This window comes from Saccostrea echinata, unplaced genomic scaffold (assembly GCF_033153115.1).
Source record: "Saccostrea echinata isolate AGI-Se365-2 ecotype Australia unplaced genomic scaffold, CSIRO_AGI_Sech_v1 ptg000030l, whole genome shotgun sequence".
Lineage (NCBI taxonomy): Eukaryota > Metazoa > Mollusca > Bivalvia > Ostreida > Ostreidae > Saccostrea > Saccostrea echinata.
In genome coordinates, this window is record NW_026889779.1 from 2721964 (window position 1) to 2738732 (window position 16769).

The window sequence follows — 16769 nt, forward strand, 5'->3', positions numbered from 1 at the left end:
ATTCATGTGTACTGCTGTCTGACTGTTGATCAAAACTTTTATGGGTGCAAAACACAGTTTTATGTATGACGTTATTGCGACGTTACCATGTGAGGGACAAGCAAAACTGACCCCTATAAAAAAATAATATTAAGGCTTGTTACATAGACTTCTATATATCAATGGAAAGATAAAATGATGAATTTTATAAATATCAAAGTATGATCCATTCATCACTTACTAAAAAACATGTATTTAACACACAAAACATGAGGGAAATGGGGTAATTTATGTGTCTTATCCCAGTACACATATGCATTTTTACCTCCCTTTATCAATGGACAGCGCAGAAATCAGAAAATATAAGTTCTATGCATTTGATAGAACAAGTCCTCAGGTTTCTTTTTGATGTACTTTTAGGGTACATTTTCCAGCTTTTGAAAGAGCTACATTACCTGCTATTCAAGTCCTGCCATTCTGCACGTGTGAAAACTGGATGTTTTGAGAGTTACCTCCCACTATTAAAATGTCACACACAAAATTATTCTAAAAAAAATATATGCATATTTTTTTCATTTAATATTAAGATAAGACTCTACTTTATGCAAACAAAAACAAAAAAGTTGCAATTTTCAAGTACACTTAAATACCAGGAAAATCCCTACCCATCATCCTTCTTTCTGGGAAAAACCCCTGGATTTTATACGAAACTGTGTTTAGCTACCTATGACAGTGTCTCTTTTGTCCCTTTCAGTCTACATTTCATTTTAATATTACCTCACCTGAGCCAAAGGCTCAAGTGAGCTTATTTGATCACATTTTGTCTAGTGTTGTCTGTCCATCCATCTGTCTGTCAGTAATTTTTCACATTTTCCACTTCTTCTCAAGAACCACTGGCCAATTTCAACCGAACTTGCCACAAATTATTGTTGGATAAAGGGGTTCAAGTTTGTTAAAATGAAGGGCCAAGCCTTCGTTCAAGGAGAGATAATTGCAAATTAGTGAACAATTAATGGCATCTTTTAAAAATATTCTTCTTAGGAACCTTTGCGCCAAAAAAGTTGAAACTTTTCAGGTAGTGTAGATCCAAGTTTGTTCAAATCATGACCCCAGGGGGTGAGGGTAGGGTGAAGCCGCAATAGGCAATCAAAGTTGTACAAAGGAATACATAGGAAAAATCTTAAAAATTCTTCTCAAGAGCAGCAAAGCCATGATTTGTCATATTCATATGGAAACATCCTCAGGTAGTGTAGATTCAGATTTGTTCAAATCATGACCCCAGGGGTTAGGGAGGGGCTACAATGGTTGATCAAATTTTTACAATAGAATAGAAGATAAATGTTTAGGAAAAAATCTTGGAAAATATACATAAGCCATAAGGAGTCATATTTATATGAAAGCATCCTCAGGTAGTGTAGATTCAAGATTGTTCAAACAGCCCACCCCCACCCCCTTCCCCAGACCACTTTTTCGATAATGATTGATTTCTGCTTTTTCCTAGAGAAAGTGCTCAGATGAGCAATGTGGCCCATGGGCCTTTTGTTATGTAAGTGGAGCATGACTACCAAGGTAAATGTTTTATTTTGATGTGACAGTAAAGTATTTAGAAAAGATGATCTTTGAATACTTAGATACAGAATTCCAAGGAAAATTTATGAGCACAGACTTCTTGTAAACAATTAGACATGGATAAAAGTATATTTTCAGTACATGTATATTCAATAAATTATGGATTTTCTCATGTTTGACTTTAAATAACACATATTTCCTTTTTATTTTCAGTCTCCAAGTTTGACTTTTAATATAGTAAAAATTAATGTATTTTTGTCTCTTCAGGTACACCAGTGATTATGAATCCACCTGCAAGAGCGGCTGTGATAAATACCACCCCTGTAAATGCATCAGTAGGTTTCCCTTTGCAAACCCCCGTGTCTACAGCCCTGCCACAGGAGCAGCAGCAGTTCAGTCTGTTTCAGTTGATGCCCCATGATACAGAGACTGTGTTCTCTTACACGTCAGACTGAGACTGACTTCAATCTCAGGACAGTTTGATGTTATAGACTCTCCACTCAGGAGATGTGCCATTGTACTCATGTGACTATTTAATGTATTAACTGTAATTAAGCATTTCGGGACTATTTACTGCCTAGACTGTATGTTTTAAGTTGAAGTATCTCTATAGGGACTTCTTGTATAATTTTGTGTATCGTGTAGTATGTGTACTGGTATTACATGTATTACACTTAAGTTTTGTATGAGATTTTTACACCATCTCTTTTAGACTGCACATGCTGCATAGTTTATACATGTATTACACTGAGTTTGGTAGGACATAATTTTGATTTTTATATATGATAGCATAGTCCCTCTTTAAACATTTAATTAATACATACACATAATGACATATATTCTCTGTACATTCCTTTCCTTTTGTTGAGAGCTCTGAGAGGTGGTTACTTTTCTGGTTGTGTTTTTTGTTATCCATCAGTTACTGGTAATGCTCATCACTCTCTCTTTATTGCCAAGTTACATGTGTGTAACTGACCATCCATGACCTAATAGTTAGTAAGGTCTGTGAAATGTTGCCGGTAGATTAATTTTCATATCTCTATAACTCACCAAGTTTTTTGATCAGAGGTTGAACATGCAAATGTCAACTTACTCAACCATTTTCTGCTAATCTTTTGTACAGAAGTATTGTAGGGTTACTCTATTCTGAGGGGAGGTAATCTGTACATGAAAGGGTTTTTCTTATAAAAACTGTACTTTGATATTTGACTTTCCTTAAGGGTGTATAAGTTTTGATCAGTTATCAGTTATTTTTCAGAAAGGGCAAGGCAAAATAGGTCAAATTTGTGGTCCTGGGCCCGTTAGACACATTTTGTGATGACCATGGAACATGATATCAGCTGTTGGATGACCCTCACTAGACATTTTAACTTTGTGTCATATACCCAATCATTGCTGCAAAAAATTATTTGTCTTAGAATCTTGTATTTATCTTTTGCTTTGACAAGATGACAAAATAAATGGCAGAACTATTGGTACAGAAATACTTTCTACCTATTACATGTACTTCCATATTACTCCTCATTGAATGGTTAATATGAGTTAATATGTTTTGTTCTTATCTTAGAAACAAAGCAGTCTTTGAAAGCAATGCCAAGTAAATTCTTCTCAGTAATACCAAAATCTCTCAATTTCAGTGTTCATGAAGGGGTTCTTTTTTATTTAGGATTTCTTCTTTAGAAATATTTTTTTTTCTCGAATCAAAATTTTGCAACATTCTTAGTTAGAATGATTCATCTTTTTTTTTTTAAATAGAAATCATCAGGTGCTTTTTAAAGTATGAAATTAAATATTATATGTTTGTATACCAATAAGAAATCATAAGAAAATAATCAAACTTAAAAGTTAACAAGACTGAATATTGTTTTAATGATCTTTGTATTTAGATTGTTAGTAAAGACCCAGAATATTGTAGATTAGCAAAGCAGTTACTAATTTAGTGTGTAGTTGATCTAACCTGAACCATTTCATACTTTTTTATTATACAGCAATTTCGGATTTATAACAAAACGGAGAAGCTAAGATTCAACAAATCAAGTAAAAATAGCATAGGGTACCTATTATACATTTGATAAGAGGATAAAAGTTACCATCTTGTGTTTTGGTACATTTACTTATCGGATGAATTTATTTTTTAAAAGAATTTTATTTCATTTTTATGGTGCATTAAATGTCGAGACTTTCTGTTAGATTTTATATATGAAATACTTGAGAGACAAAAGAGAGATGAAAAGGAGAGGAAAAGCTCTCTTTGTCAACGAATCCAAATTTTGTGGCTTGATTTGATTGTTATAAAGGTGCAATAATGCATTTGAATGAAAGATTGATATATATTTATAATTATATATATAGATGTTGATTACATTGTTGTTGATATTAAATGTGCACTTGTATTACAGTGTGTTCTTTATTTCTGGATGAATCTTTTTTTTTCTAGAGAGTTGTTTATCTCATGCAGTGCCTTCTATTAATGTATCATATTGACCCCCCTATGCATCACAATATATTGATTTGTTATACTTTCATGTTAAATAGCCAAATTTGATTGGTTTAAAAAAACATTTGTTAAAATATATTGTTACCCTACGTAAACCACGCCCTCTGGGTAGTATTACATAGCAACGGTTGACAATGCATGACAACGGGTAACAGTATAAAAATTGTTAACTGCGCAGAATGTCTGCACGCATGGTTCACTGTGGCGTTTTCTTTTAAGTGCATTCTAAATACATTCAGTATAACCAAAAAAAAAAATACTACATGTTTATTCAGGGTAACATGAAATTGTTGTCCCTTGAAAACCTTTTCTGACCTTGGTTTTGCCTCGGTCAGCGATGGTTTTCGCAGGATAACAATTTCACATGTTACCTTAGTATTGTTATACCCCCAGTCAATATATCATTCTGTCCTTACTGTTTTATCTGAGATACAATGTTTTAGCAGAAACCATTAGATGCTCATACTCTGATATAACGATACGTGACACAACTTAAGATTAGGGTAACAGCAGGGACATCAGATCGGGATGAAATATCATGTATTTATCAACAAACTTAAATCCTTAATGAAAATTTTACCCAGAAAATTTTATACACACGAAAATATCAGCTTCTTTTGCAATAAGTGTTCAACTAAGCCCCTATCTTTACTCCTCATCAAAATATAAACTGCTGTGAAGGAGAAACTTCAGACGTGACGTGATACTGTACAACATGTAAATGAAATGTGGATTCTCAAAAACTCCAAAGAACTTTTGGAAAATAAAATCAAATTTTTCAACAGTCAATAGCACCAAAACGTATTTCTTTTCAATGCTTTATACAACCATTCTTCATGATAAATTAAAGAGCAGGCTTTTTGACATTAAAGACAACTACTTCAATAACAAGAGGCCCATGGGCCACATCGCTCACCTGAGTAACTTTTGCCATGCTGTTCATTACCAGACTTCCCCCTTTGTAATACCTATTGTGGCCCCGCCCTTCCCCGGGGGGGGGGGGCATGATTTGAACAATTTAGAATCTACACTACCCGAGGATGCTTCCATATAAGTTTCAGCTTTTCTGGCTCAGTGGTTCTTCAGAAGAAGATTTTTAAAGATTTTTCCTATATATTTCAATGTAAAACTTGTATTCCCTATTGTGGCCTCGCCCTACCCCGGGGGTCATGATTTGACAATTTAGAATCTACACTACCCCAGGATGCTTCCACATAAGTTTCAGCTTTTCTGGCTCAGTGGTTCTTCAGAAGAAGATTTTTAAAGATTTTTCCTATATATTTCAATGTAAAACTTGTATTTCCTATTGTGGCCAGTGGTTCTTGAGAAGAAGTTGAAAATGTGAAAATTTTACAGACGGACGGACGACGGACAACGGGTGATCAGAAAAGCTCACTTGAGCTTTCAGCTCAGATGAGCTAAAAATGACACTCGTAAATTGGTCATCTACAACATTGTTAAAAATCATTCTGATTCTACACACAAGTACCCTGAAGTTGATGCCGGAGTTCCTCATTGACAATTTAGAGACCAGGTCTTCCAACAATCTGGAATAAGAAAGGGCACTAATTGTGTTCCGTTTTTCATATACATGTATTATGCAGCACAATTTGTTCAAAAATTTCTACATGAGAAGAAGAAAATGTACGGCTTTCGATTCAATTCAATTTCAACAAGCATTTTCAATCATAAAAGGTTATGTTTGGGGGGGGGGAGCGGGTCCAACTTCTTTCATAACTAAATTTTATTCATACATTACCAAATTACCCTGAATTGACTATACTGCAGCAAATGTTGGGGGGAGGAGGGCAACCAGCCTTTCATTGAACATTTACAACGGTAAAAGGTCATGCTTGGAAAAAAAGTAGCCCCCCTTGCCTTCCCCCCTCCTGATGCGTGCCTACATCACGGAAATATTTTTTTCTGCAAAAGCTGCAATTTTATTTCCCGTATCAACAAAGAAAGAAAGACATTTTATTATTAGCGCTTCTGAGCAAAAGGCTTAAAGAGATAATTCTATGGTCAATTGTGCGGTGTGCGTCGAGTTTTTTTTAATATGGGCCATATCTCAAGAATTTTTGTCAATCTTGTCACAGGGCATCCTTAGTTCAAGGGCCTTCTTTTAAATTATAAATAGGGATGTGACCCTTAAAAAGGGGGAGATAATTAGGGAAATAAAAACAAAAGTAGTGGTTGCTAAAAATCTTCTCAAGAACCACTGGGCAGATTAGCATACAAAGATGAGGATATGTTGTAGATTAAAAATTGTTTAAGGGCAGACATCACCCTGGGGCAAAGGACTTGGTCTTAAGGTCACTTCAAAGCTGACTAAAAATTATGTTTTGTTAAAACTTTGATACATTGCCCACTATAAGGCCTAGGATCATGAAATCTTGTCAGTGATGCATCTTGAAACCTTATATCATGTTGATTCAAAGTAGGTCACAAGGACCTACTTTTTGAATTTTGCAGGTATTCATTTTCAGTTTGATTTTGATGCGTAACTTGGACACTTTGAAGCCTATAATCGTCAAAACTTGTCAGTTTATGCATCATGGGACCTTGCAGTGTGTCAATCAAAAAGTAGGCCACCGTGACCTACTTTCCGAATTTTATGGCTAATTATATTTATCAAAAAGTAGGACACAGTGACCTACTTTATGAATTTAACAGGTCCTCGGATGTATCAACCAAAACGTAGGTGACCTTAACCTACTATTACAGATACTGATTGGCTTAGAATAATCAAACTCTGTCAGTTGATGCTTCTTGGGTCCTAAAAAAGTAGGTCAACCAAAAATAGGTCACCGTGATCTACTTTTGATAATTTATAGCTATTTCAGATTCTAATTTGCTTAGAATCATCAAACTTTGTCAGTTGATGCATTTGGGTACTTGGAGTATGCCAACCAAAGAGTAGGTCACTGTGACCTACTTTTGGAATGTGATGGCTATTTCAGATACTAATTGGCTTAGAATCATCAAACTTGAAAGTTGATGCATCTTGGGTCCTGGGAGTGTGTTAACCAAACAGTAGGTCACTGTGACCTACTTTTGGAATTTTACGGTTATATTTCAATATTTCTGAAGCAAGTTGGCTAAGAATTATCAAACTTTGTCAGTTGGGTCCTGAGAATGTGTCAACTAAAAAGTAGGTTACTATGACCTACTTTTGGAGTTAAAATCGATATCTAAATTACGCAAATAATAAGAGGTTTAGAATCATCAAGCTTTGTCAGTTGATACATCTTGGGGTCTCAGAGTTTACTAATCAAATTCAAGAGCACGTTCTGAGTACGTCAATTTTATACTAAGACAGGTTGTTGACAAACAAGTTGATGTTACGGGGCTTTCAACCATCACGTTTAAAGTCAGCATTCCGCAAATACTAGGGTGGTTATAATGACTTTGTTTGCAAATACAACATATCGTTGGGTTGTATTTTGACAAACATGTTTCCCAACTACTTTTTAATACCATTTAGACCAAGTTACTTGATCAATACAAAGGGCTCTCGACAGTGAGACGGACGACAGGGAATGCTTACTCCTCCTAGGCACCTGATCCCACCTACGGGGTTTCCAGGGGTAAGTTTTTTTGCCCTGTTCATATTCTTTACAGGATTTATGACTTTGAATACTGTCCGCTATCTTCACACTGACTTTTTTTTTTACTTCTACCATACGTCACAAATTTATCCCAAGGTCGATTTGTAAAATTCAAGATCAATGATTAACGGATTATTGGAAAACAGGATGATGCTATGTTCTCAAATATTTTTTTGTTCAGAGCATTGATTGTATCGCTTATTTAAAAAAATTCACTATTCTGAAATTTTCAGAAAGTTGAGATTTTAAATGAAATACCATTTGAGGCAAAAAAAAAAAAAAAAAAAAAAAAAAAAAATCAATAAAATGCCTCTTCAACTTAAAAATGTGTATTTGGTTCTATTCTGGTATTCGGGGTAGGACGGGGTCTGAACCCCCAATGCTAGTTAACGTACAGTATTTACACAAAATAAAATAAAATAGAGTAAAATAAAATAAAATAAATCAATCAATAAATATTTATTTATTCTCTATTGAGAAAATGACGGCTCGTAACCTTAACTTCTCAACTGAGAATAATAAATAAATAGTTAAAATCCCCCCCCCCCCTTTTTTCCTCTGAAATACTGTGTACGATTTTTTTTCCAAACCGTTAACGGAGTGAGCTACACATGCGGACATCGACCATAACTTTGAGACGTTGCCCACTGATGTTTATGCGTTATCAATTCTTCTTGTCTTTTTATTATTACTATTATTTTTTAAAAAGATTTTTAGGTGATTTTTGTAGTTTCCAATGCTAGCTCTTCATTCTCAGAAGATAGTAAAGGTCGTCTTTTCGTAAACAATCATGGCTGCGATGGCACAAACGGTAACACGGTCACAGGTTTGTAGTATGATCTCAGTAAAAAATTGCAATATAATCCATTGTAAAAAATCAATATGTTCCATTCAGTGTTCTCTTCTGTTAAACAATCGACATCGTGAGGGCTAAATTGTCACAATACCAACCCAATGGAACCATAGACGTACAAGCATCGTCGGATACCCACGGGTCATCTCGTCTTTTTTTCATCACTCCGATGAGTCAAAGACGAGATCACCCGTGGGTATCCGACGATGACGTACAAGAGTCTCTGACGAAACCATATACATAACGATTTTCCTGGAAAGATAAAAAAAAAAACCAACAACTAAAATATTGAAAAAATACATCTAAATCACAACTTGTAACGTTATTTGTAACGTTATGTAGACTTAACATACTTTATCTCTTTTATACAGTGATCCATCTCTTGACTGGGTCACAGAATATTTTAGTTAGTGGTATTGTTACAGGAATAAATATTGAGACTGTCAGACAATGCGTCGGAGCAGCCTAAGATTCGAACCTGGATCCTCTGAACGTTAGATAAGTGCTCTACAAAATATGTCACCAGCTATTGAATCCACCTTGTCATGATTGTCAGATCCATCCCTTCTTAAATGTTGTTCTCCCCAAAGACACTGATCCAAGGTGAATCTTACCTGGCAGGTCTTACACCTGTCACTTCCAGGGAAAGTCATGACACAAAATGAAATGGATTGACAACGTTGTTAATCATCCATTTGAGAATTTTTCACTCATATAGAGACATCACCGTATGCTGATGAAGGGCTTCAAATTTAGACCTATACTCGGCACTCAGGGTCTTTGAGTAGTGAGGGTACTTTATCGTGCCAACACCTACCATGACAAGGGATCTTGGACAAGAAAAATAACCTTGATCAGTCTGTTGTTAAATGTTATATATTTCATCAGGTATTGGTTTTTACTTAAACTCATGCAAAAATAGGTATTCAAACGTATATTAAACCTACTGAAATTCATGTAAAATGTGAATTTCCTCTCTTTAGTAATGTTATGGAACTCTGTGTCTGCCAAAAAAAGTTCTGCCAAAATTATTGGCATACCTTTGAAGAAGCAAATTTTACACACGCCAAAGAAACCTGCTATATGGTAGCTTAGTCATTAGAGATACTACTAAGTGGTGTGTCAGTTGACCTGCGTTTATATTCTTGTCTGGTGTGAAATATTTTCTTAATATGCTATCCTGTTAAATTCAGTGCTACATTATTCCTTGGAATTTAAACTTGCCAGTCTCAAAGGTTGTGAAAACTCATACTTGACAGAAAGGTTGCTTAACATATCATTGGCCATGATAGAAATTTTGGGATTACACAATCTGTACACAACACAAAATAGCTGATGACCAGAGGGTTTTTAAATATGGACCTGGCTAACTAAGGTCAGAAGGTCAGATAAATAGATTCTTCTAGTAAGTTCAGTATTCATTGTATCCACTGAGTGTATTGTCATGTTAAGACATCTGTAGTTATTTCAGTAAAATGATGATGCTTTATTGTTTCTTATTTTAGATTCTTTCAATCTTCAAGAAACTACACCGAGTAAGACAAAGAGCTTTTAAGAATGATGACTTAGGACTGAAAGGTATGTATCAGATAATATCATAACACAGACTGTATCTTATCATCTAAGCAGGCCTGACCATATCTAATCGTTACCTAGTGAATGGGAACAAATTCTATCTTAGATATTTTACCGTAGTTTGCAGGGAGAGGATAAATAATGGTTTCAGAGAGAACAGAAATGTGACAAGTGAAGAAGAAATATCTAAGGTTTGAAATTCTCAAGATTCAGCCATTAAATGCAAAAAAAAAAATATGAATTATACCACAAATTTCAGATAGCACTATTTTTTCAGTATTTATTATTTTTTTTGTACTTAGAAGCTGGGTAAAAACATTTGCCTCAGTATATCTCTATTCCACTTCAGCATGATTTTATGAAAACAGATATACCCATCCTTGCAATGCCAGGGGTCCTTCAAGTCAAGAGCTGTGGGACCCCTGGCCAATTTCAATTGATATGGGTGTAAGGATTCTGGTTTTCTCTACCGGTCGCTGAGAGGCATCCAATGGGTTCTCTCAGTAAGAAGCACCAATCAAATTAAAGCTTTCATAAATAATTATATAATGTAAACAGAAAGGATTTTGACACCTCAAATGCACATGTTAAAAGTTTTTTTATCATAGAATGGCTTAATTTGATTGTTTGAGAGATAAGAAAAGCAATCAAGATTTGTAATTTTTCTGAAAGACATCGCTACAGTCAGCCCAGGAAAAATTGAATGAAATTGGCCAGGGGTCCCATGGCAATGTTTTGATTCAAGACCCCTGGCATTGCGAGGATGAGATATAGCATAAATTTGGTAATTACACTGCACAAATCACTGTGCCTTTTTTTTTCTTAAATTCTAGTTATATAAGACAGCAGAGGAAGTGGAGATGGTGATGAGAACACAGCTTGTTCAACTGGAAAAAGTAGATGAAAAAACATTTAGTAAGAGTTCTCACCCTTAAAAATCAAATAGGCCAGCAATTTTTAATTTTTCAGTCTACAGACGTAAAAATTAGTAGGTAACACCAAACAGAGATCAGAAATTGTGAAAAAGATAAAAAAAAATTTTTTTTGGGGGGGGGGGGGGTTACATATATTCATTATCAACAGATTCCCTCAAATATAGTCAAATGTATCATTTCTTCCAAATGACACAGCAAAACAAATTCTCCCACAAGTTTGTCTTCATTAATAACAAAAACTTTGTTGGAAAACAGTATTTTTACCTTGTAAAAAAAATGCTGGTGAATATTATTTGTTGGAACCTTTTCTGAGTATCCTATGTAAAATAGAAGGATAATTAAATAAAATACTGGCCTATTATTGCTGCATTAATTCATTGATTTTTATATGAATGATTTTAAATGTTTTAATTTTTTAATAGCCTTCAAGGCAAATGCTATATTTTACTAGTCCAGACCAATATTTGGTAGTCAAAGGCATCAAACCTTTGTATTTTTATGAAGACTGCAACTTATTGGGTCATCAGCTTAGATAAATCAAGTCTCAATTATATTAGTTACAACAGATATGTAATATCTATATATAAAATAACTTAGCTTTGACCATTGTTTATTAAATAGGCTGCAGTAAATCAATTTCATGAAGAAAAACAATTTTTCAACTTGATTAATGAAAGGTTTCTTATACAGTTGCATTACTTAGTTTAGAAGTTTATTTGTATTATAATTTAATTTTGGTTGTAACGCATCATTTGATTGGATAAAAAAATTAGTTTATATCTCATTACCTGTGTTACCTACGTCACAACTTACTTCAAAAAGGTATCAATCCGCTTGACATCACATTTAAAATATGTACAATTTGAAGGCATTTTTGAAGGAGAAGTTGTTTATTTTCTATACTTAAGGATACACCAAAGGTTTCCAAACACTAGAATTTAATTTGCATGTAATTCTTTCATTATCAAAGATAACATAATAAAAGTATATATCATTTGAAAGCTTGTTAAATTTACTATTTAATTATCCTAATTTAAACTTTAATTAATAACTTATTTAAAAATTATTTAAATATTAATGTAAATTTTAGTGCTTAAATATTTTATAAATCAACTTTTTTGTATTTAACCCCTCAAAGTGGTCATTTTGCCTCAAGGTAGATTAAAGATTGAACTTAAAAACTGTATCTCAGATTTTTGATAAATCTTCTAATTCAAAAGTTACAGCCATTTGCCCTTCAATGTTACCAATTTATTAGCCTAATTTAACATTTCCCTCAATAATTCCAAAACTAAGCTAGATATCAAAAATCTGAGATACGGTTTTGTGAACACACATTTGAGAAGAAGCCCATCCAATTTTCAGAGAAATTGGTCAATAAATGAGGGAGCTGAATCCTTTGAAATAATACCACAAACTGTCTGATCTTACTTTACAGTAGAGGGCAAAAACCCATTACACAACAAAATCTGCCAAAGCTAGGAATATATGACACCTTGGAGATTCAGCTTTGGATACCTGTCACTTAGCCATATTTCCTATGCATATTCACAAGAATGGGAGGTTCTTTTCTGTATTTAGATGCTTTTAATTAAGTAAAATAGGTTCAATTCTGAATCAGAAAGATTTCCCGGCAAAATGGCAAGAGCTAAGCTCCACCTCCTATTTTATGGTCATCAGTGATCTGTTAGATCTCCTTCTCTAAATCTAGAGTCCCTGTAGTTTAATTACTGATAATCTCTTTGTGGCTAGTGAAGAATTCCCCAAGTGGTCACAGTGATTTATTGCGTCTTTCATGAGCAGGCAGTCACAGATCAAATCAGAAGCTTCAATAACGGAACATTCACATGTGGTAGTGTTTATGTTTCATTATTGTTAAATAATTAGAAAACCATTTCATAATTACCAAGAATTTTACATGCATTATAAAGCAGTGATTAACTTCTTTTTCTTAGCCAAAAATCTCAAAATTGTTGAAAATCTTGAAAAAAGCCTTTGGTGTATCCTTAATGATGGAAAATTAAATTATAAGAAATGAATTTAATAGCTACTCAAGTTATACTGGTATAACCTGGGTTGGAACAGTTGACACTTTTTATGCCCCCCTGGATCGAAAGATCCCGGGGGTATATTGTTTTCGTCCTGTCTGTCTGTTTGTCTGTTTATCTGTTTGTCTGTCTGTCTGTCTGTCTGTTGTCAACTTTCACCTTGCCCATAACTTTTGATTGGTTGGAGCTATGACTTTTATATTTCACATGTGTATTCCTTGTGACAAGATCTTTCTTTGGGTACCATTATATTTGACCTTGACCTTGGAGTTTGACCCACTTTTGCAAAATTTTATGAGACTTTAACCTTGGCCATAACTTCTGAACAGTTGTGGCTTGGGATTTCAAACTTCACATATGTATTCTTTGTGACAGGGCCTTCCTTTGGATACCAACAACTTTGACCTTTTGACCTTAACCTTGGAGTTTGACCTACTTTTGAAAAACTTTAACCTTGGCCATAACTTTTGAACGGTTAGAGCTAAGGCTTTCATACTTCACATATGTGATCCTTGTGACAAGACCTTCCTTTGGATACCAATCACTTTGACCTTTTGACCTTGACCTAGGAGTTTGACCAACTTTTGAAAAACTTTAACCTTGGCCATAATTTTTGAATGGTTGGTGCTAGGGCTTTCATACTTCACATATGTAATCCTTGTGACATTACCTTCCTTTGGATACCAACCACTTTGACCCATTGACCTTGACATAGGAGTTTGACCTGCTTTTGAAAAACTTTAACCTTGGCCATTATTTTTTGAATGGTTAGTGCTAGGGCTTTCATACTTCACATATGTAATCCTTGTGTCAAGACCTTCCTTTGGATACCAACAACTTTGACGTTGACTTTTACTTACTTTTAAAAAACTTTAACCTTTGCCATAACTTTTGAACAGTTGCAGCTAGGGCTTTCAAATTTAACATTTTTTTTATCTTTTGGCCTGGATATTGACTTGCATTTGAGAAACTTTAACCTTCGCCATAAGCTGCCTTACGGGGGCATCAGTGTTTCACAAACACATCTTGTTTATAAAGTGCTTCACAGTTTATAAAGCGTAAAGTGCCCCAACCCAGGTTATAAAGTGTAACTTGGGTAGCTATTCATTCCTTAAATAGACTCACTCATAACAGAATGATAAAGTGTAGATATGCTTATATAACTACTAATATATGTCTTTCTGACTCTTTCAGGAATGAATATCAGAGAAGAAACTCACAAGAGGCCAAATTATCTTTTCAACCCTGATGCAGTTATTCCAATTGAAAAGAGAACACGAAAATCAAGAAAATGTGAGGAAATAAAACAACCTAAAGGATCATAAGATTGACCAGCATCCAAACTTAGACATTCTCTCAGAACCTTGACATCGTTTGGACCTAGTGGCCAATGTGTCTGTCATACAGTTAAAGATTGATTGTTCTGTGAATCTATAAGTGACTTGCCTCTTGAGGGATTTGAAGAAACTTGCACTATTTAGTACATGAATTGCATGTGTTCAGATTTTTTAATGGGCTTTGTTAACAGTGACATCAGTTTGTGTTATAAATTTTAATAATTTAATTTATACAATATTAAAGTTAGTTGTTAAATACTTAAGTTTTATGGAATTCACTTTTTTCCCACCATTTCTAGAATTCCATATTTTTTTTTAAATGACAGATAGAAAATTTGGTGCAAGATTTATACATGATTACTGGTTCAAAATTTCAGAAAAAGCATTTTTTAAATGCACAAGATACATGTAAACAGCAGAATTAATATTGATTTTTCTGATATAATACCAAGAACCATAAACTGGTATCATGCCAATTAATGGGACATTCATTTATGCTAAACAATTATAAAAGTTACCGGTGCTTTTTTTACCAATTGGAAATAAAAAGGGCACCTCATGTTGGTTGTAAATCAGCATAATAAAGGCTACATGTAGACATTGCTTTAAAGTCTCAGTTGAATTGGTATTGCTTTATTAGATGGAGGTCATACATGTATATCAATATGACTAACAAGAGACCCATAGGCCACATTGCTCACCTGGGCATTTGGTTAGGAGTCCAGTATTTTATAAGTGGTATCAACCTACCTTTAAGGGGAGGGGGACAATTTGAACAAACTTAAATCTACACTAACTGAGGCTGCTTCCATATTTCTTTGACAAATCATGGCTTAACTATTGTGGCAACATCCTACCCTCAGAGTACATAATATTTGCTGTTCTTGAGAAGAAGTTTTTGAAAGATTTTTCCTATGTATATCTATGTAAACCTTTGATCGTCCATTGTAACCCCACCTTACCCTGGGATCATGATTTGAACAAACTTAAATCTACACTACCTGAGGATGCTTCCATAAAAATATGTTTAATCATGGCTCTGCTGTTCTTGAGAAGATGATTTTTTAAAGATTTTACCTATGAATTTCTATATAAGACTTTGATCATCCATTGTGGCCCCACCCTACCCCTGAGGGTCATGATTTGAACAAATTTGAGTTTACGTTTCCACATAAGTTTCTTCTTTCCTGGCATTGCTGTTATTGAAAAGAATATTTTTAAAGATTTTTCCTGTGTATTCTTATGTAAAATTGTGATCATCCATTGTGGCCCTGCCCCAACCCCAGGGGTCATGATTTGAACAAACATGAGTTTACATTACCTGAGGATGTTTCCACATAAGTTTCATCTTTCCTGGCTTTGCTGTTATTGAAAAGAAGATTTTTAAAGATATTTCCTGTGTATTCCTATGTAAAACTTTGATCATCCATTGTGGCCCCGTCCCAACCCCGGGAGTCGTGGTTTGAACAACCTTGAATCTACACTACATGAGGATGTTTCCACATAAATTTGATCTTTCCTGGCCCAGTGGTTCTTGAGATGAAGATTTTTAAAACATGCCACCAAATTACATTGTATCACTATTTCTTAATTATCCCCTTGAAAGAGGGTATGGTCGTTGAATCCCCTTCACCCAAGGATGTTTTTTTGCAAGTTTGATCAAAAGAAGAAGAAGATGAAATTGTGAAAAGTTAATGACAACGATGACAGACAACGGACAAATTTTGGTCAGAAAAGCTCACTTGAGCCTTTGGGTCAGGTGAGCTAATTTAACAAAAGAAAGATAGCCTTAAAATAATTTGATGTTATCAATATTACTCAGTGGTTTATAGTTTAACTGGGACAAAATATGATATTGTTGGTGTTTCAAGGAATAAAAAATGTGTGTGGGTGTGTGTGTGTGTGGGGGGGGGGGGGGGGGGGGTGCTAGACTGTGCCCCAGACACTTCATATCATGGGCAAGTTTTATATTTCATATATCTTTTTTCCGCACTTGAGAAGGGTTCATGTTTCCTGGAAGTGTCCAAGGTTACTTTACTCATTAAAGAATTTATTAACTCTGAAAATCCAAGGTCTTGACCCCCTCCCTCCCCAACAACCCATTCTAGAAGTGTGAATAAATATTTTTTGCTCACCTGAGCTTAAGGCTCAAGTGAGCTTTTCTGATCAAAAAGTTGTCTGTTGTCTTTCGTTGTCGGCGTTGTCGATGTGAACTTTTCACATTTTCATCTTCTTCTCCAGAACTACTGGGCCAATTTCAACCAAACTTGGCAAAGAGTATCCATGGGTGAAGGGGATTCAGGTTTGTTCAAATGAAGGGCCACACCCTCCTCCAAGGGGTGATAATTATGAATTAGTGAAAAATTAA

General features: G+C 34.6%; 2 protein-coding genes across 2 annotated transcripts in view; both read left to right on the top strand.

The window, feature by feature from the left end:
- The window catches only part of LOC133197105 (circadian locomoter output cycles protein kaput-like), a 31033-nt gene extending 27638 nt beyond the window's left edge, over positions 1–3395 (top strand). Inside the window, exon 16 of the mRNA XM_061332949.1 lies at positions 1816–3395. Coding sequence (XP_061188933.1) covers positions 1816–2003 — 188 coding nt within the window. The 3' untranslated portion in view covers positions 2004–3395. The remainder of the gene's footprint in view (positions 1–1815) is intronic.
- Positions 3396–8444: 5049 nt separating this feature from the next.
- Positions 8445–14664, top strand: LOC133196202 (complex III assembly factor LYRM7-like). Its single transcript, XM_061332119.1, has 5 exons — positions 8445–8479; positions 10012–10084; positions 10202–10272; positions 10915–10996; positions 14259–14664. Exons 1-5 carry the CDS (start codon positions 8453–8455, stop codon positions 14387–14389), a joined length of 384 nt encoding a protein of 127 aa, XP_061188103.1. The 5' UTR covers positions 8445–8452; the 3' UTR covers positions 14390–14664.
- Positions 14665–16769: the final 2105 nt, after the last annotated feature.